At 59.5% G+C, this 21437-nt stretch overlaps 9 protein-coding genes and 1 non-coding gene across 10 annotated transcripts in view; 5 read left to right on the top strand and 5 right to left on the bottom strand.

Annotated features, from left to right (window-relative positions):
• Positions 1 to 65: 65 nt before the first annotated feature.
• On the top strand, positions 66 to 1930 carry P884DRAFT_238290 (uncharacterized protein). Its single transcript, XM_069440075.1, has 3 exons — positions 66 to 471; positions 538 to 620; positions 754 to 1930. The coding sequence occupies exons 1-3, from the start codon at positions 290 to 292 to the stop codon at positions 1758 to 1760; spliced, it is 1272 nt and encodes a 423-aa protein (XP_069300214.1). The 5' UTR covers positions 66 to 289; the 3' UTR covers positions 1761 to 1930.
• Positions 1931 to 2342: 412 nt separating this feature from the next.
• P884DRAFT_267681 (uncharacterized protein) lies at positions 2343 to 7981 on the bottom strand (the record flags this gene model as incomplete). Its single annotated transcript, XM_069442130.1, has 3 exons — positions 2343 to 5330; positions 5375 to 7656; positions 7942 to 7981. 3 exons carry the CDS (start codon positions 7979 to 7981, stop codon positions 2343 to 2345), a joined length of 5310 nt encoding a protein of 1769 aa, XP_069300213.1.
• A 703-nt stretch (positions 7982 to 8684) lies between these two features.
• Positions 8685 to 9790, top strand: P884DRAFT_193961 (uncharacterized protein; the record flags this gene model as incomplete). The annotated part of the gene is made up of 3 exons (XM_069437792.1): positions 8685 to 9033; positions 9160 to 9411; positions 9531 to 9790. 3 exons carry the CDS (start codon positions 8685 to 8687, stop codon positions 9788 to 9790), a joined length of 861 nt encoding a protein of 286 aa, XP_069300212.1.
• A 384-nt stretch (positions 9791 to 10174) lies between these two features.
• Positions 10175 to 11912, bottom strand: P884DRAFT_193780 (Sds3-like-domain-containing protein; the record flags this gene model as incomplete). Its single annotated transcript, XM_069437779.1, has 2 exons — positions 10175 to 11437; positions 11511 to 11912. 2 exons carry the CDS (start codon positions 11910 to 11912, stop codon positions 10175 to 10177), a joined length of 1665 nt encoding a protein of 554 aa, XP_069300211.1.
• A 1028-nt stretch (positions 11913 to 12940) lies between these two features.
• Positions 12941 to 13647, top strand: P884DRAFT_297621 (uncharacterized protein; the record flags this gene model as incomplete). Its single annotated transcript, XM_069444537.1, has 3 exons — positions 12941 to 13103; positions 13195 to 13263; positions 13331 to 13647. 3 exons carry the CDS (start codon positions 12941 to 12943, stop codon positions 13645 to 13647), a joined length of 549 nt encoding a protein of 182 aa, XP_069300210.1.
• A 417-nt stretch (positions 13648 to 14064) lies between these two features.
• On the bottom strand, positions 14065 to 16335 carry P884DRAFT_193511 (Six-hairpin glycosidase-like protein; the record flags this gene model as incomplete). The annotated part of the gene is made up of 3 exons (XM_069437763.1): positions 14065 to 14119; positions 14211 to 16020; positions 16074 to 16335. The coding sequence occupies 3 exons, from the start codon at positions 16333 to 16335 to the stop codon at positions 14065 to 14067; spliced, it is 2127 nt and encodes a 708-aa protein (XP_069300209.1).
• A 1699-nt stretch (positions 16336 to 18034) lies between these two features.
• On the top strand, positions 18035 to 19348 carry P884DRAFT_283190 (Mob1/phocein; the record flags this gene model as incomplete). Its single annotated transcript, XM_069443643.1, has 5 exons — positions 18035 to 18057; positions 18246 to 18412; positions 18476 to 18569; positions 18619 to 18752; positions 18804 to 19348. 5 exons carry the CDS (start codon positions 18035 to 18037, stop codon positions 19043 to 19045), a joined length of 660 nt encoding a protein of 219 aa, XP_069300208.1. The 3' UTR covers positions 19046 to 19348.
• Positions 19349 to 19602: 254 nt separating this feature from the next.
• On the top strand, positions 19603 to 20588 carry P884DRAFT_194231 (ATP synthase delta subunit-domain-containing protein; the record flags this gene model as incomplete). Its single annotated transcript, XM_069437817.1, has 4 exons — positions 19603 to 19761; positions 19949 to 20242; positions 20328 to 20420; positions 20475 to 20588. 4 exons carry the CDS (start codon positions 19603 to 19605, stop codon positions 20586 to 20588), a joined length of 660 nt encoding a protein of 219 aa, XP_069300207.1.
• A 248-nt stretch (positions 20589 to 20836) lies between these two features.
• The window catches only part of P884DRAFT_275597 (Six-hairpin glycosidase-like protein), a gene marked incomplete at both ends in the record, with an annotated part of 4549 nt that continues 3948 nt past the window's right edge, over positions 20837 to 21437 (bottom strand). Inside the window, one exon of the mRNA XM_069442865.1 lies at positions 20837 to 20966. Within this exon, the coding sequence (XP_069300206.1) occupies positions 20837 to 20966 (130 nt within the window). The remainder of the gene's footprint in view (positions 20967 to 21437) is intronic.
• P884DRAFT_t35 lies at positions 21246 to 21316 on the bottom strand. The gene has a single exon. It is a non-coding gene; the product is annotated as a tRNA-Gly (tRNA).

The raw sequence follows: 21437 nt of genomic DNA, 5'->3' as shown, positions 1-21437 counted from the left end.
CTGCCGCCGGAGCCCATTACGTCGCGGGGCGGCAACCTAGCGTTAACTAGCTGAGTTAACGCCAGTCATCAGCGAGCAAGCGATAGGTAACGAGCTGGGCTGCAGGGGCATAGCAAGGCGGCACTACAACATCACCACCACACGGCGACAGCAACCCACGATTACGCTTTCCCCAGAACGCAGAATCACTGCCCCGCGACAAACCCTCCCGTTGCAGCCGACCATCGTTTCCGGAAGAGAGACCGTTAACTGCCCCCGAATACCACATAGCGCACCCACAATCCTCGCAATGGCGCAAGGCGACTCGGAGAGGATGCGCGAGGCGCAGAAGCTGGCCAAGTCGGACCCGGCACAGGCAGAGGCCATCTATAAGGACATCATCTCGAAGCCGCCGTCGGTGACGTCCGAGACCGCCATCAAGGAGTACGAGGTGGCTCTTGTCAGCTTGGGAGAGCTCTACCGCGACCAGAAGTAGGCTTTGGTTCATTGGCAGTTCGGAGGGGGAGCCGTCGTAAGTTGACACTGGGGCACACGCAGGAACACAGACGAGCTCGCCGCCTTGGTGACCAAGAGCAGGACAGTCTTGTCCTCGTTTGCAAAGGCGAAAACAGCCAAGCTGAGTAAGTTCCCTCCCACCTTATATTTTTTTTATTTTTATTTTTTATTTATTTATTTATTTTTTTTTTTCATCTTCTCTCCTCTGGCTCCCCTTACCGTGTCCCCCGAGTGCTTGGATTGACGTGCCCCTGCCAGTCCGCCAGCTGCTCGACTTCTTTGAAGCCATCCCCAACTCCCTCGACATCCAGATCGCAGTTACGAAATCCTGCATAGAATGGGCTACCTCGGAGCGCCGGAGTTTCCTGCGGCAGAACCTCGAGACCCGTCTCGTGACGCTGTACATGGCGAAGCAGTCATATTACGATGCGCTGACCCTGATTAACGGCCTGCTGCGCGAGCTCAAGCGCATGGACGACAAGCTGGTGCTGGTGGAGGTGCAGCTGCTCGAGTCGCGCGTCTACCACGCGCTCGGGAACATCGCCAAGGCCCGCGCGGCCCTCACCAGCGCCCGCACCTCGGCCGCTTCGGTCTACACCCCGCCGCTCCTGCAGGCGAACCTGGACATGCAGTCGGGCATGCTCCACGCCGAGGACAAGGACTTCCAGACGGCCTACAGCTACTTCATCGAGGCGCTCGACGGGTACCACTCGCAGGACGAGCCGGCGCGCGCGCAGGCGGCGCTGCAGTACATGCTCCTCTGCAAGATCATGCTGAACCTGGTCGACGACGTCAACCAGCTCATGACGTCCAAGCAGGCGCTCAAGTACGCGGGCAAGTCGCTCGAGGCCATGAAGGCCATCGCCCGCGCGCACGCGAACCGGTCGCTCGAGGAGTACGAGCGGGCGCTGGCGGCGTACAAGTACGAGCTGGGCAGCGACGCCTTCATCCGCAACCACCTGCGGCGGCTGTACGACGCCATGCTGGAGCAGAACCTGATCAAGGTGATCGAGCCCTTCAGCCGCGTCGAGATCGACCACATCGCCAAGATGGTCGGCCTCGACACGCAGCAGGTCGAGCGCAAGCTGTCGCAGATGATCCTCGACAAGGTCATCATCGGCGTGCTCGACCAGGGGGCCGGCTGCCTCATCATCTACGACGAGACCCAGCGCGACGAGGCGTACGACGCGGCGCTGGCCACCATCGAGAAGCTGAGCAACGTGGTAGATGTGCTCTACACGAACCAGGCGTCCATGCTGGAGTGACCCCGGGTTATTTTTTTTTATGCGGGGCCGTTGTAGTAATGCTAGAAACATGACTCGCACGAGGCTCGATCTATAAGAGGAGGGAGCTGTTGCGAATGAAATCGTACAACTGCTACCTTGGTATCCAGCCTATCCGAGATGCCCAAAAGAAAACAGAACAAAAAGCCGTCCATCTTCAAACCCAACGCCTGTGTGTGTATGTGTGTGTCTCGGTCTGTTTGTGCCAGCGTCGTAAGCCTTGATCATCACCTCATCATCCCACATGTACAGTACATTGGATGTATGTACACGTAGTACAGGTATGTACAGCAAGCACGCAACTCTACAAGCATCCTTATTGAAGGGGAAAAAAAAGGCAAAAAGCAGCTTCACCACCCACTTCTTCTCAAAAGAAAAAGGAAAGAAACAGAGAAGGAGGGAAAGAGAAGCGAAAAAAAAAAAGGCTATGCAGTTTCTCCATCGGGCATAACGTTCCTGCTCCTTCCTGCTCCTTGGGGACATAGATAATCCCTCTCTATTTCCCACTCCTCCCGTCCCGTCAGGTCCAGCTGGGTCCCACGAGTACTGTACATAGCTAGCTAGCTAGCCAGCCAGCTTAGCTACGTGGTCGCGGATATTCATCTCATTTTCCCCCCTCCTAGGGGGGACGAGCCCCAGCCGCCGTCTCTCCTCCCCGACGAGCAGAGCAAACACCCTCTTGACAATCTGCGCCTCGTCCCAGCCGTCACCACCACCATCACCACCACCACCAGCTGCTGCAGCAGCATCACCAGCAGCACCATCGCCGCGGCCGCCACCGCTGCGCACCTCGGCCAAGAACCCCTCGACCACGTCCAGGTGCCACCCCTCGATCTCCATCCGCTCCCCCTGCGCCGTGACCTGCTTCCCCAGCAGCCGCTGCCGCCAGGTGCCGTCGCCGCCGCCGCCGCCGCCGCCGCCATCGTCGTCGTCGCGGTTGGTGGACGAGAAGGAGAAGGAGAAGGAGGAGGAGGAGCGGGGGGCCCGGTGACGGCGGTCTCGGCGGCGGGCGAGCTGGCGCTGCAGCTCGAGGGGCCCCCGCTTGCGGGCCTGCAGGAGCTCGTCGAGGCGGAGCCAGTGGGCGCGGGACCACGTCGTGGTCCGGGACGGAGGTTCGAGGGGTGGCGTCATTGTTGTTGTTGCTGCTGCCGATGTTGACGATTGTCTGGTGGTGATGACGGGTGGCGCTTTCTGATGGGCGGCCGTAGTGGTCGAAGAGAAGGTGGTAGTGGAGTAGCTTCTGCGCGGCGAGGGCGAGGGCGAGGGAGAGGGCGAGGGTGAAGGTGATGGGGAGGATGAGGGCGAGGGAGATAGGGATGGGGATGGGGACGGCGGCGGGGAAGACTGGGCCGTCTTGTTGTTCCCTTCCGGAGCGGCGCCGGCGATCCCGCGGGGAACCTTTGGAGGAGGGTTATTCTCCTTGTCTGGAGACATGCTTGCCCGCCGCTCGGCCCGGGCTTGCGCCTGGGCAAGCGGAGAGAGGGTGCTGCTGGTAAATTCTACCACGCGGCCGGGCGTTTTCGGCTTGAGTGGCGAGCGGATGTACGACTTCGTGGGCGACGCGGCACGGTGCGGCTGCAGCTTGGACGCCGGCAGAGCAGACCTGGGCTCCCCCTCGCTGTCCTCGTTCTCGTTCTCGTTCTCGTTCTCGTCCTCATCATTGCTGTCATCCCTGTTGTTGTCGTCCTCTCTCTCTTCCTCCCACGATCGCGCTGGCGGCCGCTGCGGTTGCGCGCGGGAGGAGGACCGCGAGAAAAAAGCCGCGACCTGGCTGTTGCCGAAGAGCGAACTGGCCGCGGCCACCGGCTTCGGTTGGAAGAGACTGTTGTTACTCTCTCCCCGCCGGCGAGGAGTAAAGTTCATTTTCTGGGGAATATGGCCGAAACCGGTCTCCGCCGGGCTTTCCGGAGAAGCCGTTCGTGGGACAGAAGCGTCCGACCTTCTAGCGCTCTCGGCTGGCCGCCAACCCGACGCATAGCTGGCCGGTTCTGGGACACGCGCTGGAGCGGATCCCTCGAGGCTTCGTGGCGAGCTGGACCGCGCAGTAGACGCCGGCGCCTGTTCTGGGCCGCTTCGCTCAACGCTCTCTCGCGCGGGCGAAAACAAATCGACGCTCCTGTGGCGCGTCCCGATCTCGGGTTGCTGCTTCTGAGGCACCGAAGGCAGCCGTGTTTGCGTCTGCGACTGCTGCTGGATGTACTGAGCAAACAAGCTGTTGCCCGATGGGCGCGGCCGCTGAGGAGGTATCGTTGGCGGTCGAGCCACAGGATTGGCCTGCTGGTCTCTCCCGGGGCCCGGTGCCATCGAGGAGGTGCCAACACCAGGGGGGCCCTGCCCCAGATCAGGGAGAACAGCAGGGGACGAGAAGAAGTCCAGCAGGTCCGGCTTCTTCGCTTGCGCTTGTTTGGCTGCTGGGGCCGGAGTCTGCTTCTGGCGGTTCTGAGCCAGCAAGCTGAACTCTTCCTCCTCCCCTTCTCCCGACGTTGCGTTCCTTTGAGCACGGAAGCGGGGCACCCGCTCCCTCCGGTTCTGAGCAACCAGACTGGCCTCTTCCTCTTCCTCATTAGTTGGGGGCGCCCATCCAGATGCTCTCTGAGACACCGGATTCCGCTCCGACTCGCGATTGTTCACCAGTGGGCGGCGACTATTCTGGCCCCATGGACTCGGCATCTTGCCTCTCGGGGGCGGATCGGGCTGCGACTGCTGCCGAGCCAGACCATACCTCGGCGCATATGGAGTAGGTCGCTGCGCTTCGATAGCCCAGATATCCTCTTCTTCCTCTTCCTCTTCCTCTTCCTCTCCCTCTCCCTCTCCCTCTCCCTCTCCCTCCCTCTCTTCAACTTCCTGCTCCTTTTGCTTCTCCGGGTCTTGCTGCTCTCTCTCAAACAAGCTTGGCTGGCGATCGGAAACCGGGCGTGGCCTGGGAGAGACTTCTGACGTTGCAAATCTCGGCCGGTCGCCCTGCTCACCCGCCGGCCCGCTTGAGGAGGCGGAGGGGGCGACGGCGCTCAGGTCGCGGGACGCGGGCCTTGGCGAACCGCCACCGCCGCCAGCGGGGCTCCCTTCGGCCAGCCAGCTCATCCTGTCCTCGTCGGGGGCCGGGCTGGCACCGGGTGAGCTGGAAGCGCCGGCGGCGGCGGCGGCGGCGGCGGCGGCCTTCCGACCGTTGGCCAGCTTCCCGGGACCGCTAAACAAGGTGGTGCGCTGGGAACCGGATCCGGCCAGGTCGGCGGGATCCGGGCCGAACGGGTCGTCCATGTGATCTGTGCCGGAGACCGAGACCGAGACGGAGACGCGCGCCGGCGACAGGGACTGGGCGCTTCGCACGATGAGGTCCCGCACATGTTGCACAGGCGCGAGCCACCTCCGGGACGGGGACGCGGACGGAGACGCGGCCGCGGCATCGTCTCGAGGTCGGGATGCGGGCTCGGATCCCTGTTCGGCTGCCGGGGCGGCGGCGGCGGCGGCGGCGGCTGGGGCCACGACTGGAGCGGGTGACTGGCTGGACTTGGACACGGAGCCCCGGAACGGGCTCCCCAGGACGCTGCCCCTCTCGGGTGGCGACGGGGGGTCGGAGGTGATGAGCTGTAGCGCACGTCCGGCGCGGACGATCGGGGAGAGGGTCGGTCGGCGCTGGGGTTGCTCGGGCGCGGGGAGGTGGAGGGGGCGGGGGCGTTCGACGAAGCGAAGGACGAGAGCTGGTCGGCCGGCGTCTCGGTTGAGTTGCGGCGAATGAGTTGCTCGACGGCATGGCTGAGCACGGGGCTCTCGATCGGCGGGGAGGACGGCAGGTCGGCATCACCGGAAGAAGCCCCCGTCGGGTTGGGTGGTGGTGGTGGTGGTGGTGGTTGTTGTTGTTGTTGTTGTTGTTGTTCATGTTGTTGTGGTTCGCGCGTCTCGGCGTCGGAGGGGATGGGAGATGGTGTCTCATCAGGAGTCAACAGCCTATTCGTCTCAGATTGGGGGTTGGAGTGGTTCACTCTTGAGGGCCGTTCAATGGACGGCTGGATGTCTTGGGCTTGCTCATCCGCCGGCGCCGGCGCCGGCGCCGGCTGTTGCTGCTGGCGGGATGGCCGCCGGGGGGTCGCGGCCGCGAGGACGGCCTCGGGTATCTCGGAGAAGGAGTCCTCGTAGGCGCCCGCGTCTCGGGGCTCGTTATCGACGGGGGACCGGCGGGGAGCCGGCGCGCGAGGGGCGGTAGTCGGGTGCTGGTCGGGTGCCGGTGACTGTCGAGCGGCTTGCTCGCGGCTCTTGCGAGCCAACTGCCTGGCCAGGGGCTGGGCTGTCGTCCTGCGGGGGCTTCGCCTCACGGGCTGCGGCGAGCTGGGGGGCTGCTGCTGCGCGTCCCGGCGCGGTTGGTACTGCTGAACCGGGGACTCTGCCGTTTCCGCGCCGCCGCTTCGCTGCGCTTGGATGAGGGCAGGGGCAGGGGCAGGGGCAGGGTTTGTCGGCTCGGGGCGAGGTTGCTGTTCCTCTGCGGACCTGTTGCGGCTCTGCCTGAGGGACTCCAACGCGCCGTTGATGATGAGGCTCGTAGCCTCGCCAAGCTCCTCACTCGCCGGCGCCACGACGCTCGAGTTCGGCTGCATCGAGGGCAGGGAGCCAATCGAGATCATGGTGAACTCCTCGGCCATGACGGTATCCTCGATATCCTCGAACCGCTCCCGATCGTCGTCCTGGTCGCTTGCGAAAGACCCTGCCTCGCTGTATGAATCGGCCCCTCCGCCGCCCAAGTCCGGCCAATCGTACTGATACCGCTGCGGTTCTTGCTGCGGCTCCGGCTCCGGCTCCGGCTCGCCCCGTGAGAGTTGGGGCTCTGGTTCGGCGGACCGGTCATCGACGGGAATCTCAGACGAGCGGTCCCGGGCCGGTTCCTGCTGTCTCGCCGGGCGGAGGGGAGTGGGCTGGTCGGACAGGGTCGCGAGCCAGATATCGTCGTCGCCGTCGTCGCCGTTTTGCATGTCGCTGGCCGGTTGGCTCTGGGCGGGTGCTGTCGGAGCATCGCCGTTGTTGTTGTTGCCGGGCTCCCGGGAGATGTCCTGCCCCAGACGCGCCAAGTCATCCGCCGTGCTCGTGCTCGTTTGTTTCCTTGGCCGACCCCGTTTGCGCGGCTGGCTCCCCGGCGCGCCGTCGTCCTCCTTCGCCGGAGATGTGGCCTTCCGCTTCGTAGCTCTTTGTGCGCCGGGCCGCGGCGGCGTCTCGATCCCGGTGTCCAACGTAGACACGACCTTTTCGGGAGATGCAGAGGCGCGTCCCGTGCTCTTCCGCACTTTGGCCGGTGTCCCGGGCCGTTTGCGCCGCGTTGTCGTCGGGGTGCCCGACTTGCGTGGGCGGCCCCTCCTCCTCGGTGTCACGCCCTCGTCGTCGCTCAGGCCGCGCAGGGGTACCGTCGTCGTTGTGACCATCGTTTTCGGCTCCCTCCGGGGCGTCAACCGTCGTTGCTTCGGTGTGGGCGACTGGAAGAGACGGCGAGTGGTGCTGCGCGGCCCTCCGCTCTCGGCTTCGACCGTGACAAGCAGTCGCTGTGGGGTCCGCTCGTCGCCGACATCGAGCTCGAAAGTTTGCTTTCTCGGTGACGGAGGTGCAAACGCGGTCACCAGACGCTCGGCCGCCTGCGTCTTCTTCTTGATGGCCGAGGGCGGCATCATGGGCGGGCTGAGGACGGGATCGATCAGCGGATCGGGCGACGACCCCAGGTCCAGCGTGATGGTGCGCTCCTCTTCCATCGCCGCAAGGCCGCCACTGGCGCTGGGGTTGTCGCTATCGTCGTCGCCGTCGCCGTCGCCGTCGCCGTCGCCGTCGCTGTCGATGTTACTGTCGATGTCGCTGTCGCCGAACAGTCGGGGATCGACGTTTACAACGCGAATTGGCCAGGAAACTGCAGCAGTGCCCGTCAACTGCCAACTCCTTGCGAGCGTGTGCGTTGTGCGCGTGTGTGGGTGTGCGTGTGGGTATGGGGGTGTGTGTGGGCGTGTGCGCGTGTCGATATCGATAAGAATCGAACCAATGCAAAACTCGCTGTGCGACGCCGCAATCCACACCGTTTTGTTTACATGCTTCCCCTTTGGGCGGAACGGCTCGAGAGCATGGGCCAATCATGCACCGTCGCATCCCCCTCCAGAAGTGCGGGACGACCTTTCCAGCAGCCCCTCTCCCTCCACACAGTCTCCCCGCACTCGGGGAGTTGTAACACGCTCAGACATGCGTGCAGGAGTGGAAACTCCTCGTAGCGTGTGCTACGAAGTGCGGATAATAGAGTAACCCGTATCAGTAATCCGTACGTATTACAGAATCCGGATGACCTACGGATATATTCCGTAGTGTGCTCCGTACACTAACCGACTGCGAACTGGCTGCGTCAGTGCATCGCAAAATGCCCCTCCATTATAGTCTCAATGAGGTATCTCAAATACCAAGGCACGCCCCTACCTCCGTACACACCATTACTAATTCAACATGGACCCTGGCGAGGTATCCCGCGGATTATCATGACGTGGAGACGCGATTGCGCAATCCGCTAGCGACCAACGTGAGCAACCGGCTGCTCACCGCGCCCTTCCCATTATCATATGTGTAATGTGCTGGATCGAATAAGCAAGCCCGATTCGCCGTGCTTTGAAATGCATGCACCCTCTTCCGAACGTCGCGGAAGCCGCGTGAAGCCGAGGGCCGCGAGTATATATATCAGGCGCGCATCTTTCTACACGACTTGACGTCGGCAGGTCAAAAGGACCCTGTGTGAACCACCAGGATCATTGGGCTCTGTTGTTATCATCATCGTTGGTAGTTAGTTGTTTGAACAAGACCATCATCATTATCACTCTCACTATCGCTAACCACCACCATTACCACCAATTGACCCTTTTTTTTTCCCCAACTCCTATCCCGACAAAATATACAAACACCATGGCTATTTCCTACGAACCGCCTAGGGGGGACGTTGTTGCCACCCTCAACTTCTACTCCCCGCCAGAAGACGGCTCGGCGCCGTACAACCTCGCTGGTGACCATCCACCCGGACTTCCCCTTCGTAACTTCGGCTCCGTCGCCCACGACGTCCTCATCCACGACATCCGGGGCAAGGAGTCGTCCTTCAACCTTGACAACGACGCCTTCCAGATCATCCAGAACCTGCCTCCTTCCGCCGAGCCCTCCTTCACAGACGACGAATCCATCCAGAAGAACTACTACCCCGAGGTCGAGCGCCTTCTCCTCGACACCGTCCCGGGCGCATTCAAGGTCGTCATCTTTGACCGTGAGTCGGCCTACAAACCCCCAAACCCCCCACCCCAAACAAGACACCTCCCTACCTACCCAGAAACCCCGAGTCCCATGATCTCTGTTCCTACACAGATACTAATTTCCCCATGTCAACAAAAAGACACCATCCGCCGCCCCAACGGCAAGAGGCAGCCCGTGCCGCGGGTGCACATCGACCAGACGGCGCGCTCCGTCGCCCAGCGCGTCCGCCGCCACGCCTCGTCCCCGGAGGAGGCCGAGCACCTGCTCTCCTCCTCCCGCTACCGCATCATCAACGTCTGGCGCCCGCTCAACAAGGGCCCCGTCGAGTCCAACCCGCTCGCCTTCGCCAGCTCCTCCACCCTCCGCGACGAGGACGTCGTCCCTGTAGAGCGTACGTACATTCCCGGCATTTATGAGAGGAGGAAAAACGAAGGAGGAGGAGGAGGAGGAGGAGGAGGAGGGGGAAGAGAAATAACAAGGAAAGAAACCAAGCTGACATCTTTCGGGCAGACCGTTACCCAGCCGAGGTAGGCTACGTCGGGCAGACGGCCGCTATCCGATACCATCCCGACCAAAAGTGGTACTATCTGAGCGGCATGACCGGGGACGAGAGGATCCTGCTCGAGTGCTTCGACAGCGAGGGCCTCAAGGAGGGCAGCGCCGTGAAGGGGGGGAGGGTGGCGCACACTGCCTTTGACGATCCGAGGACGAGGGAGGGGGCCGAAGGGAGGGAGAGCATCGAGGTGCGGGCGCTCGTCTTTGGGTCTTAACATGTCAACTGTGATCGCAAGAGAACGGCGGGAGTCGAATCTCGTCGGTAGCATTGAGCAAGCAAAGGAAACTTGATCAAGACTTGACGGCATAAGAAAAAACAAACAAAAAAAATCGGGTATAAAGAAGAGAAGTGATGGTCAGGCATCCCCCTTCCTTCCCCTCTTTCAGCCCCTCCCAACTGTAGTGCGAAAACTCGAAGCCAACACCGAACCCATCCCTCATGTATATCCATGGTTGTAACCAAACAATGCAGCGCCATAAGCCAGCACAAAGGGCGTGCTTCCAGGAAAATGCCCATGACAAGGTTTAAAACTCCAATGCATATCCGACGTGCCCACAAGTTATCTCGCCCCGTTGTTGTTCTGCTCTTGTCCTTGGAATCAGCCACCTCGCCCGCCCCGGCCCCCTTTGCGGCTGCTGCTCCGACTCATCGGCACGCCATTGGCACTCGACTGCCTGCTCATCGGCACCCCCCCTCCCAGCGCCGATCCCTTGGCAGGAGAGGGTCCCGGGGTTCCCCCGTGTCCCGGCTTAGGGGTCCCCGCTCGCTCCGACATGACCGGCTCGACGACGTCCGACAGGATGGGCAGTCCCAGTTGTTTCCTGACCTGGTTCTCCGACGGTCGTTCCCCCTGCAGATATGCGACGAACCGCGCGTCCTGCGCCGGCATGGACGCCGCCTCCAGCAGCTTGCGGCTGCCGTTCTCCACTGAGAAGTTGGAGCCGACCCCGTGCAATTCCTCGTATTGCCTCAGCGCCTGCATGACCATTATGTCGCTCTGCGCGTCCTCGGGATTGAGCGTCGACGGCACGTTGTACTCCATCTTGTTGCCCTTGATGTACGTCGAGGGAAATGTCGGCGGCAGTTTCGGGTCAGCCGCGAGCATGCGGTCAAAGTTGCCCTGGAAGTCAAAGTTGGCAAGCATCTCCATGCCCATGAGCTTGTCGTCGACAAAGTTGGGATTGTTGGCACCTCCGCGGCCGCTGCGCGTGGCGTGCGACACGTTGCGCTCCATCATGGGCGCCGAGGGAACCGAGTCCGACCCGTCGTCGTCGTTGTCGCCAGCGCCAGAATCGCTCCCGTCGCCAGACTTGATCGGGCGCCCTTGTTCGTCGATTTTGGGCTTATGCGTGAGTATATACTTGCGGGCCGCTAGTGTCGCCGCAGTGGAGGTCATGCCGAGCTCCTTGTCCGTAAATAACTTGTCGATGCTGTATACCGTCCCGGTGGCTTTCCGCGACGCCAGCCGGTCCGTCTGCCAGAGCGGTGTGGTGCTAGACGTATCCAGCAACCGGCGCTGGGGTGCCGGCGAGCCGTCGTCGTCGTTGTTCATGCGCTTCCTCTTCTTATCGAATGTCATGTCCTCCATCTCTCGGCGCTGACGAGTTGCTCGCTTGCCATGCGCGCCTCCTGGGCTCGCCGGGTTATTGATGCTGAACTGGTTGGGGTGGAGTAGGAGCGCCGAGGCGTCCGAGATCTCGAGCGCCTCCTTCTCCTTGTTCAATCGAGATTTTTTGCTCATGATGACGTTGATCAACCGGTCGCGAAGCGTCTGTGAGAGCGCCTTGTATTCTCGGTTGGCAGTTTCGATCTTGAAGGCATGTGTCGTGAGGTACTCGGAGGTCTTCTTCTCGTAATCAAACTGTGCACACGCCCAAGTCAGCGACTTGCAGGCTGGGTTTTGGGGTGTGGAGGATCTTGGCCGCTCAACGTACCTTGTACTTGGTGAGGGCATAATCACGTTGCTCAATCAAGTCCTGGACCTTTTCCATCCACTTGGAAAATCTGGGGCCTGCCCTGTCGAGGAGGGTCTGAGGGCCGGACTGGTTGTCGCCGTCTCCATTGAGCTGCGCCAGTCTTTGTTGGTCTTGCTCGAAGCTGTCAAGAGGCCGATCGACGTAGGGGTCAACTCGCATGACCAGTGCCGTATCAATTTGAATCTTGTGCAGCTGCTCGCGGAACGCCTGGTCCCTGTCTTTGTTGAACCTGTCCGAGAGCGAGGCGAGGCGGTCGGCGAGCATCTGACGACGCTTGTCACGCTTTGACTGCGCCGGGGGAGGCGAGCCGTTGACTCGGCGGGTAGTAGCGTCACTCATGGTGGCTTCTGTTGTCGCCATTGTGTGTGTTGATTTCGAGGACGGGGGAAATTCCTTTTCGATTCCTTTTTGATTCGGGAGAATGTCCAGAGAGCACGGGGGTCGACCGCAAAAACTGGTGACGGATGCCGCGAGTGACGGGAAAAGAGATCTCGTTCGGCGTGCTTGGATTGGTGAGGGGATCAAAGATACTGGAGAGAATCCGTAATGTGAGGAAGATATTCGAACATCTTTTTTGCTGGCGGCGTGTGTAAGTGGAAAGGGTATTGTGCGTGTTTAGAGTGCAGGGAACAATGAGGAAAGACAATCCGCTGAAAGGCGGGTATTCATGCGAATATGCTTGCCGACAACCGGCTCTGCTGATAGGTAGCCAAGGGCAGTGGTGTAAGCCAGGCGCACTGTGCTGTGCTTGGCTGCCATCCGGTCTTGGATCTCCAAGAGGTCCCGTCAGGTCCGTCCGGGTGTGGCTTGAGGGCCCATGACGCCAATTGTCGGGGAGTGTGGCTAGGTAGGCAGGTCGCTACGGAGTAGTGTACGGATTACACACTACGTAGGAGGGTACTAACTGGTTCATACCTACTGCTACTGTAACTAGTACTTGAGTACGGACTACAGAGTATGGCAGGCTCAATGGTAGGCCGCGGAAGGAGCCAATCGGAGCATCGGGCGGGTCTCGTTATTCCAGCAAGGGCTTCGCTCCACTCAATGTGGGGTCAAGAACAAGCTCTGGGCGGGCTGGCATGGGATCGGAAGCAAGTGAGGTGAGGTGCACGCGGCAAGGCTGCCCTGGGGTGGGACTGTTGGAATCTTGCGCCGACTCGCAGTTGTCTCAGAAAGAGCTTCCGTCTCTCGATATCTCTCTACGCAATGCAGGTCTAAGACAGCCTGTAGTAAGCAACAGCACGGGACCTGGAGTAGCCCCAACTGAATTCTGTCGAAACGCCGATGGACTGGGCAAACCCGCAGTAATTCCAGCTCATGACCGCGGTAGTAGTCCGATGATGGAAAACCTCACCATTTCCGACCCTCCCCTCCCCCCTCATCCTCCCATGCAGCAGCAACAACAACAACAACAACAACAGCAACAGCAACAGCATGGAGGCCCTGGGGGGATGCCGCCTGTCTTGGGACGCCCCCCGCCCCCGCCCCCGCCCCAGCAATTGCCCGCGCAGATGTTCACTACTGCCGCCCAACTCTTGGACCTTACCGACAGTAAGTAAACTTCCCCTCCCGAGCATCCCGCATCTGCACATGAACCAGCTCCGGCGAACCAGCTCCGGCGATGCTAAACAAAATCTCACAGAAAAGCTCATGGTAGCACTGCGCGACGGACGCAAGCTTCTGGGAATCCTGCGCAGCTGGGATCAGTTTGGTATGCGTCGTCATGTCGCCGACAGGGAAGCCTGCCAGAGAGTTTTGAGTTAACACCCTTGGGCCAGCAAACTTGGTACTGCAGTCGACCAAGGAGAGGATCTTTGTGGCTCCCGGCACGGTGCCCAACCAGCCCCGAGGACTGTACGCAGACATCGACCGCGGCCTGTTTCTCGTTCGCGGAGAGAATGTTTTGCTGCTTGGCGAGATCGACCTCGACAAGGAGGACGACCCGCCCGCTGGATATGACTTGGCCGATGCTGAGCTTGTCCAGAACCTGGCGAGGCAGCGGAAGCAGCAGGACAAGGCCAAGGAGAAGAAGAAGGTGAAGATGCTCGCCAAGGAAGGTTTCGAGGGTGAGAATCTGGGCGAGATTCTGCTATAACGGCAGATGCAGTCGACACTACAAGGAAGGAAAAGGGGGAGATGGTGGCTTGGAAGCAGAATATTGTGAAATGCTCTCCATCCCACTAAAGAAGCACGCTTAAGCGAGGCCTCAAAGAATTTGAGTGCCCAGGCATAGGAACCAGCCGAAGATGCAATTTGATGACTTTGAAAGTTTGGGCTGACGGAACTTGAACTACTCACTAACCCTCGCATCTTGTGGAATTCTTTCAAGGCCTGGGAGACACAAACGTGTTGGCTCGTCGTGACCTGCTGATGGCTGACAAATCAGCGTAGGAAAGCGTTACTTACACCCGAGCCGTCGATAGTTACGATCACCAAAGATGCAGAGAGAATCGATCCTTATCTCTTCTCTTCAATTACGGATCACTCTACAACCACTCCAGGGCTGTCCCCTTCACAGCGCCGGCGTAAAGCCCTCCACACGCACATGCTTCTCCCACGACTTGGGCCTACTCAGCGGTGTCAGCTCTCTCCTCTCCTTCGTGTGAGTGGGCGAGGGAATGGAATGAGGAAGGAAACAAGTGAACGCGGTTGACATACCAATGTCCTGTGATGCCCTCACTCCCGTCCCAGCCGCCAGCCATCATGGCCGTGGCTATCAACAACGAGGCCGAGTTGGGGAAATACGGCGTCGGCACTCGCGAACCACCTACCGGATAGCCTGCGTCATCGAACTGGAAGATGGGATGCAGCAGGTACTCGACCGCCTGGTCAGGATCGCCCAGTCTCAGCGAGTTCATCGCAAGCATGGAGAAGTCCCAACCGTACGAGTAGTCCAGCGCCCAGAGCTCCTTGATCTTCCCCGCCGTCTTCTTGAGCGCATCCATGTCCAACGGCTCCCCGCTCGCCGGCGGCGGCAGGAGTCCGTAGATCCCCGCCATGGCCGGATGGTCGTTCGTCGTCGCGTTCGACGTCCACATGCCCTCGATCCCCTCGTACACGGCGTACGTCCCGTCGACCATGGGCAGCGGCGCCAGCCCGTCTCGCACCCTCACCCACTCCCTCGGCGCCGGCTTCCCCTGCCTCTCCTTCCACCTCGCCGCCACGTCCAGCCCGAACCGCCAGTACGCCAGCTCAAACGTCGGGTTCCGCGTCGCCTTGGCGTCCGTGTTCTCCGAGACGGGGTACATGGGCGGGCCGAGGTCGTACACGCCCGTCGTGGCGTTCCACCACGCGTACGAGGCCATGAAGTCGGCGGTGGCGGTGATGACCTCGTCCCAGCGCTCCAGCGTCGTGCGGTTGGGGAACGCCCGCCACTCGGTCTCGGCAAAGTAGAGCGGGTGCGGCTGCTGCCAGATGAGCAGCGCGTTGATGTCACCCGGCGCAGTGGGCCCGCCGGGCGCCGCCGATAGCGGCGCCATCATCTTGCCCCAGCGGGCGCCCGCATAGCCCTGCATCCGCGCGCGGGCGCGCGCCGAGGGGAGCAGGCGCGTGTAGGTGTCCGGGATGCTGCGCCAGAGCAGCGGGAAGCGGTTCCAGCGCGCGAAGGGCAGCGCGTGCCAGAGGGTCATCTCGAGGTGGAACTTGCCGTACCAGCCGTTGTTGACGAGGCCGGACTCCTGCGGCGGGTAGGCGGAGGCCGAGTTGACGGCGGTGAGGTACTGGGACAGGATGATGCGTTGTTGGAGAGCCCGGGCGCGCAGGTCGTCGCGGACGGAGGTCAGGTCGATAAAGGCGCCGGTGGTCCAGAAGGTGCGCCACCAGCTGCGTGAGGCGGAGGTGACGCGGCGGTAGGTGGTCGGGTGGGGGTTGGTTGCAGAGGGCGCGAAGGTGATCGTCAGTTGGATGTTGGTCTGGGGTGACGTGAAGAGGTAGCGGTGACTGCCCTCTGCTGGGCCGGTCACCGTCCCGTGGCCGCTCCATGAGACGTGGGTGTAATATGTCGTGTTTTGCAGTGTATGCCCGATCCTGGCAGAGCTACGCGATAGCCTCTCTAGTACGGTCGAGTGCTGGGATGTGAGGTTGAAGTGGCCGACAAATGGGGCGTTGAACTTCTCGTTGTCGGGGTAAGGGAAGTCGAAGAACAGGCCTAGGCCTTTCCTCAGGAGGTCCGACTTGATATTGACTGCGACGGTGTCGGAGTCGGGATCAGCCCAAGTCTCAACCCTGACCGGGTGCCCATCGTAGACAAAATACGAAGACAGCTTCCCCGTCCAAATGTCGAGCTCCTGGAACTTGTGTTGCAGCTGGTCCTCGGTGACATTGGCACATCCAAAGTCAAACCCGACGCGGGCCAGATTCAGCCGATGGGGATTCTCTCTGAGCCAGTTCGAGATGTCGTTCTGATCCGGGTTAGGGATCTCGTAGGTGACAAGTCTACCATGGGTCCACAGTTGCACCCCCGTGAAGTCTTGACATAGTGTTAGTATGCGAGAAGCGTTGCGGACTGCAGGAAGGAAATACCATCCACAGAAGTCTGGCCTGGTGTTGTGGGGAGGCTGAAGTTGTGCCAACCCCATGTTGACATGATGGCATAGGGCTTAAAGGTTTGTAGCCCCGTGACGTCGGCGCCGAAGGCAAAGTTGCCATTTCCCACTTGCAAAGGTGTTGTATCAGAGCTCTTGTCTCGGTGCACGTTGAACGACTGAACAACCTTGCGGCGTTGGCCAACCGACACCGCCTCCGCGAGCGAAGACAGCACGAGGAGAAGAGATACGGCATGCATTGTTGCTGTTTCCACCACGAAGAAACGTACGTATCATGCCCGGCTGGTAACCCTCTCCAACCGGGGCGTGGCCCGGGAACCAGGAATCAGCCATAGTTATATGGCAAGGTCCCTCTTCTGGCCGTCTGCATGTATGTATGCTTACACTATGTCCCCTTGACCGGGTACTGTATTCCCCATATTCATCCATCCATGGCATACCGGTAATCGGGTTAACCGCTAGCCTGGGAGGAGAGGGGCCGCTATTATCCCGAACAAGGCAAAGATGGCCACTAACCGTTGCATGGCACGCATGGGTAGGATCCTTTTTCTGGTTGCCGTGCCTGCGGGGTCTGCCTGGGTAAATCGACTTCAACCTTTTCGGGAGACAATGACCCGATCGCGATCAGTTGCATGCACGCTTCTTCGGAGACTCAACGACAAGGAGGAAACGAAGCGAAGCTGGAGAGAAGGGACCGTTGGAGATGGGAAAGAAAAGAGAATAAAACGTTACTTATTGGGAAGACATTGTCGTTTCCGATTAAGACGTGCCTCGTAGGCTGGCGCTAACAAAATATGCAAGACACTGTGATGAGCCGCAAAAGCCGGGTCGTTCCAATCTTGAAAGCTACCCTTACTTGATAGGTAGGGTCTGAAAGGCAGGTTCGGCGTTCCGGAAGATGGCGAGTCAACCAATGCGAGTTTTCGGAGCAAGGCACACAGAATTCACCAACTTTTTGTCGTGTTCGAAGGTTCCTTCTTTGTTGTGGGCAACGATCTCCATAGGAGAGTTGGTTCAACATCGGAGTTAACGTCGAGAGAATGGAAAGTGCCGACTGCGTGTGCAGTCGGTGTTTTTGGGTGCCCGAGTACGGATTACTACGCCTGGCATAGTATGTACCTTATGTACGTACAATACGTACATGCAGTGCCTACAATGTATTGACCTTACACTACCTCCAGCAGCCTCACTTTACCTTAACTTAGTTATGACTTGGAGATAGGCACAGTATAAACGGAATATGAGGACATCCTATTCGACATTCCTGCGGAGGCAGCACATTGCGAAGCACGCAAACAAAAAAGTATTTTGAGAATCAAGGGACCTATGATTCCAGGTGCACTGGCTTGTGTAAGGTAGATCCTCGATCAGATTCCATCCGATGTTGAGATTGATGAATGCCGGAAACTTCCCCGTCCGCGGAACGACGGGTCCAGAAAGCACATGACAGCGCCAATTACCAACCGGGTAGCGCCACAACCCCGCTGAACAATAGCGCTTAGCACTGCCCCGTCTCATCGTATGTAATCCGTAAATCAAACAATTAAGGTGAGGTAGTCGAGGGGCGGTTGCCAATAACTAGTGGGACACAGTCTAATTAATGTCTAACTAATGTAAACAACACACTGCAGGTCTCCCGCGCCGCATAACTTGGCGATCGACATTTGTTGACCCGAGCAGCATCGTCATCCGCGACAGGAATAGTTATTTCGTGTCATCCAACCCAACAACCACTGCCGTTCTGCAGCATTCGACCACTTCTGCCGACTTCGGGTTGCGACAAAGCATCGTTGCGCTGTTCCCTTCCCCGACTCCGCTTGTGGAGCTGCTGTCAGCTCAGCTGCGTCATAAGGGTCTGCCCCGCTAACCGGTTGCCTTGGATCGTTGGCCTCAGCTCAGGGATCTCTTTTGAAGAGCCCGGGTTCCCGATCCTTCGCCATGAGCTCCTTTCTTACCACTGTGTGAGTTGATATCCTGCTGTCGCGACGATATACGCAATGGAGACCCAGCGATTGTACCCCTCCCCCACCCCAAAGTGCAGTTCCCTTGGTTTTAGGTGTCATCGGCCCAATCCACAAGGGATCGGCGCCCGAATCTGAACACATGCGCAATGCAAAAACCAGAACGCTGACTTTCGCAATCCGCCTAGCAATAACCGGACGAGGAATCAGGTCCGACCTCGAGCCCCGGGCAAAGGTGGCGCTACAAGCTACCAGCTGCGCCAGTATGCAGAGGCAACGCTAGGTGGAGGGAGCCTGCGCAAGGTGGTGAAGCTGCCCGAGGGAGAAGACGAGAACGAATGGTTGGCCGTCAACAGTACGCCGAATTCGACCGAGACAGCCGCCTGTTGCAGAACATAGTTGCTGACCAAGCTCTCAGTGGTGGATTTCTACAATCAGATCAACCTTCTCTATGGCGCCATCACCGAGTTCTGTTCCCCCCAGACGTGCCCGGAGATGAAGGCGACGGACGAGTAAGACGAGGCTATCCCTTGGGCCATGGACGGCAAGCTGATGGCGCAGGTTCGAATACTTGTGGCAGGATTCCGAGAACTATAAACGGCCGACCAAGATGCCCGCGCCGGCATACATCGAGCAGCTGATGTCCTGGGTCCAGAGCAACATCGACAACGAAGCAGTCCTGCCGAGCCGCATTGGTAAGACGATCGAGCCTCGAGGACCAGGATGGCCGAGCTAATCAGGGACAGGCGTGCCATTCCCCAAGTCGTTCCCGTCTCTGATGCGCCAGATCTTCAAGCGCATGTACCGCGTCTACGCTCACATTTACTGCCACCACTATCCCGTTATCCGTGAGCTTGGCCTTGAGCCGCATCTCAACACCAGTTTCAAGCAGTATGTGCTCTTCATTGATGAGCATAACCTCGCCAGCGGAAAGGATTACTGGGGCCCACTCGGCGACTTGGTGGACAGCATGCTGCGGAGCGACTGATTACTGCCGCCATTTTCGGTTGATTCTTCTTTTTTTTCTTCGATATGTCGGATCGTCGGACTTCTTTTTCACGGCGGCGTTGGGTTTGGCTCGGCCGAGAGGGGACTTTTTTACTGGTGGTTAGGATTGGGGGGATGGGGGCGCCGAATGGCAGAACATGCGCTTTCATGGTAATCGAGGGATTCGGTTGGGCAATTGCATGCAGTGCGGAGCCATGGAGTCTCTGTGGGAAGGTGGGCGTCCTGTACACTAGTTAGACTAAGGGCAGGCTGCTGTGAACAAAAAATAAAGTTTGTGCTGAACAAAGACCATTTGAGACTCGTACGGAGGAAAAAAGCAGGACCTTGGGTTCCGCCAAATGGAGCAACTGCCAAGCCGTCATCCGGTCCCACCCGTAACAGCCAGCTTCGCTGCCTGAGGCCACAGCGAAATTGCCGAGCGTGCCAAACCCCGATCTGAAAACTACTGTATTCCGTACCTACAGAGCGAGCTCGCTTCACGACAATTCGAGGTCCATCATCGCACCCAATCCCACCCCCCTCCTCCTCTCAGTCACCATGTTCTCGCGACAGGCATTGCTGCGCTCCGCGCGGACGGCAGCTCCCCAGCGTGCTCTCCTCGGCCAGACCCGCACCTTCGCCGCGCCGGCCTCGAGCGAGAAGGTGAAGCCTCCGGTCGCCCTCTTCGGCCTCGACGGCACCTATGCCACTGCTCTGGTACGCGCGCCCCCGCCGACCGCCTCAATTGGCTCCTCTTCTTTCGAGACTCTGGGATGGATGAGGCGTTGGAGCGATGGTTCCACGCACTCGATCGTCCTGTCAATTTTGGACCGACGACGGGAATCAGGACACGACTGACCTGCGTCATTTTGCATTGGAATAATAGTACACGGCCGCCGTCAAGACTTCCTCCCTCGAGCCCACCGCCAAGGGCATCGCCGCCCTCGGCAACCTGATCCAGAAGGACTCCAAGCTCGTCACCATCCTGGAGGCCCCGACCCTGTCCGCCGCCGACAAGAGCGCCATCGTTGCTGAGCTGCAGAAGAGCGCTGGCGCTTCCGGCGAGACCATCAAGAACTTCCTCGAGACCCTCGTCGAGAACAACCGCCTCGGTCTCCTCCCCGGTGTCTGCAACAAGTTCAACGAGCTCATGAGCGCCGCCCGCGGCGAGGTCGAGATGATCGTTACCAGCGCCCAGGTAGGGCTCTCCCGGATGTTTATGCGAACGGAAGAGTGGACAGTTTATGGGAGGAATGCGATACTGACGGCTGCGAACTCAATAGCCCCTGGACAACAAGACTCTCGCCCGCCTTGAGAACGCCGTTTCCAAGTCGAGCTACGTTGGCACTGGCAAGAAGCTCAAGGTCAAGAACACCGTATGTCTGCCTCTCTCCGCCCGTGTCTGATACCAAAGTGCTAACGCGACGCAGGTCAACCCTGATATCGTCGGTGGTCTCATCGTCGAGGTCGGCGACAGGACGATCGACCTTAGCGTATCCTCCAAGCTTGCCAAGATGAACAAGCTCCTCACCGACGCCCTGTAAATTTACTCATCCTTTTGTAGCAATGGAACTGTGTTGGACCAGGAGCCGGGCGCCTGAGAGAGACGAGACCCAAGCGCGGAGAGGCTCGCGGTCTGCTCTGGAGGGACTCTTGTGTATATCAGCCGAATAGATGTCCCTTCCACTGGTTTCACTCGAATTCACGCGTCATAATCTATCTAAGCAGCCAGGCATGTTTTTTTTTTTCTTCTCGAGCAGCAGACCGAGCCCGGCGAGCATGGCTCAAGTTTTTATTGACGCTTGACGGCACGCATATCGCTGTTGACCAGATGAATTTGCCTGATTTCGTACGAGCTGATCCTGAAAACAGTCCGTTGTCGAGACTCCGGGTCGCATATGCCGTGCCGTACACCGTCAAACCTGCAACTTTTGAATTAATTAAAGACGACCCGTGTTCTCTGGATATCGACGAGAATCTCGTTGCTAGCTAGCTAGGCATTTTACATCGTCGAACCCGAGCTATGTCTTTGACGCCGGTTCGTTTGCAAGTGAAAGTGAATACAAGAATAGGGGCGTGGCTCATTCTATTCTTCCTTCTTTCTCAAGAGTAAAAGGCACAGTGAAAGAAAAAAAGGAGGTGAAATCAGAACTTTCCCATCGTTAGGGGGTCAGAACTGCAAAAGAGAATTGATGGTATCTTGCGTCAGCCGCGAATCGAACGCGGGGCCCATCGATGGCAACGATGGATTTTACCACTAAACCACTGACGCCTCGATGGTTTAGACGACCGGCAGTTGGGTCTAGGTGTGACGGGCCCCTAACTCCACCTCGCAACCGATTGACCACCCTCCTTCCATCCCATCTCTTCTACGGAAACAAGGGCCCAAAGAA

Source organism: Thermothelomyces heterothallicus (genome assembly GCF_042370625.1).
Source record: "Thermothelomyces heterothallicus CBS 202.75 unplaced genomic scaffold P884_scaffold_4, whole genome shotgun sequence".
Classification (NCBI taxonomy): domain Eukaryota; kingdom Fungi; phylum Ascomycota; class Sordariomycetes; order Sordariales; family Chaetomiaceae; genus Thermothelomyces; species Thermothelomyces heterothallicus.
The sequence above is the reverse complement of the archived record's forward strand: the minus strand, read 5'-3'. Positions and strand labels throughout refer to the sequence as shown.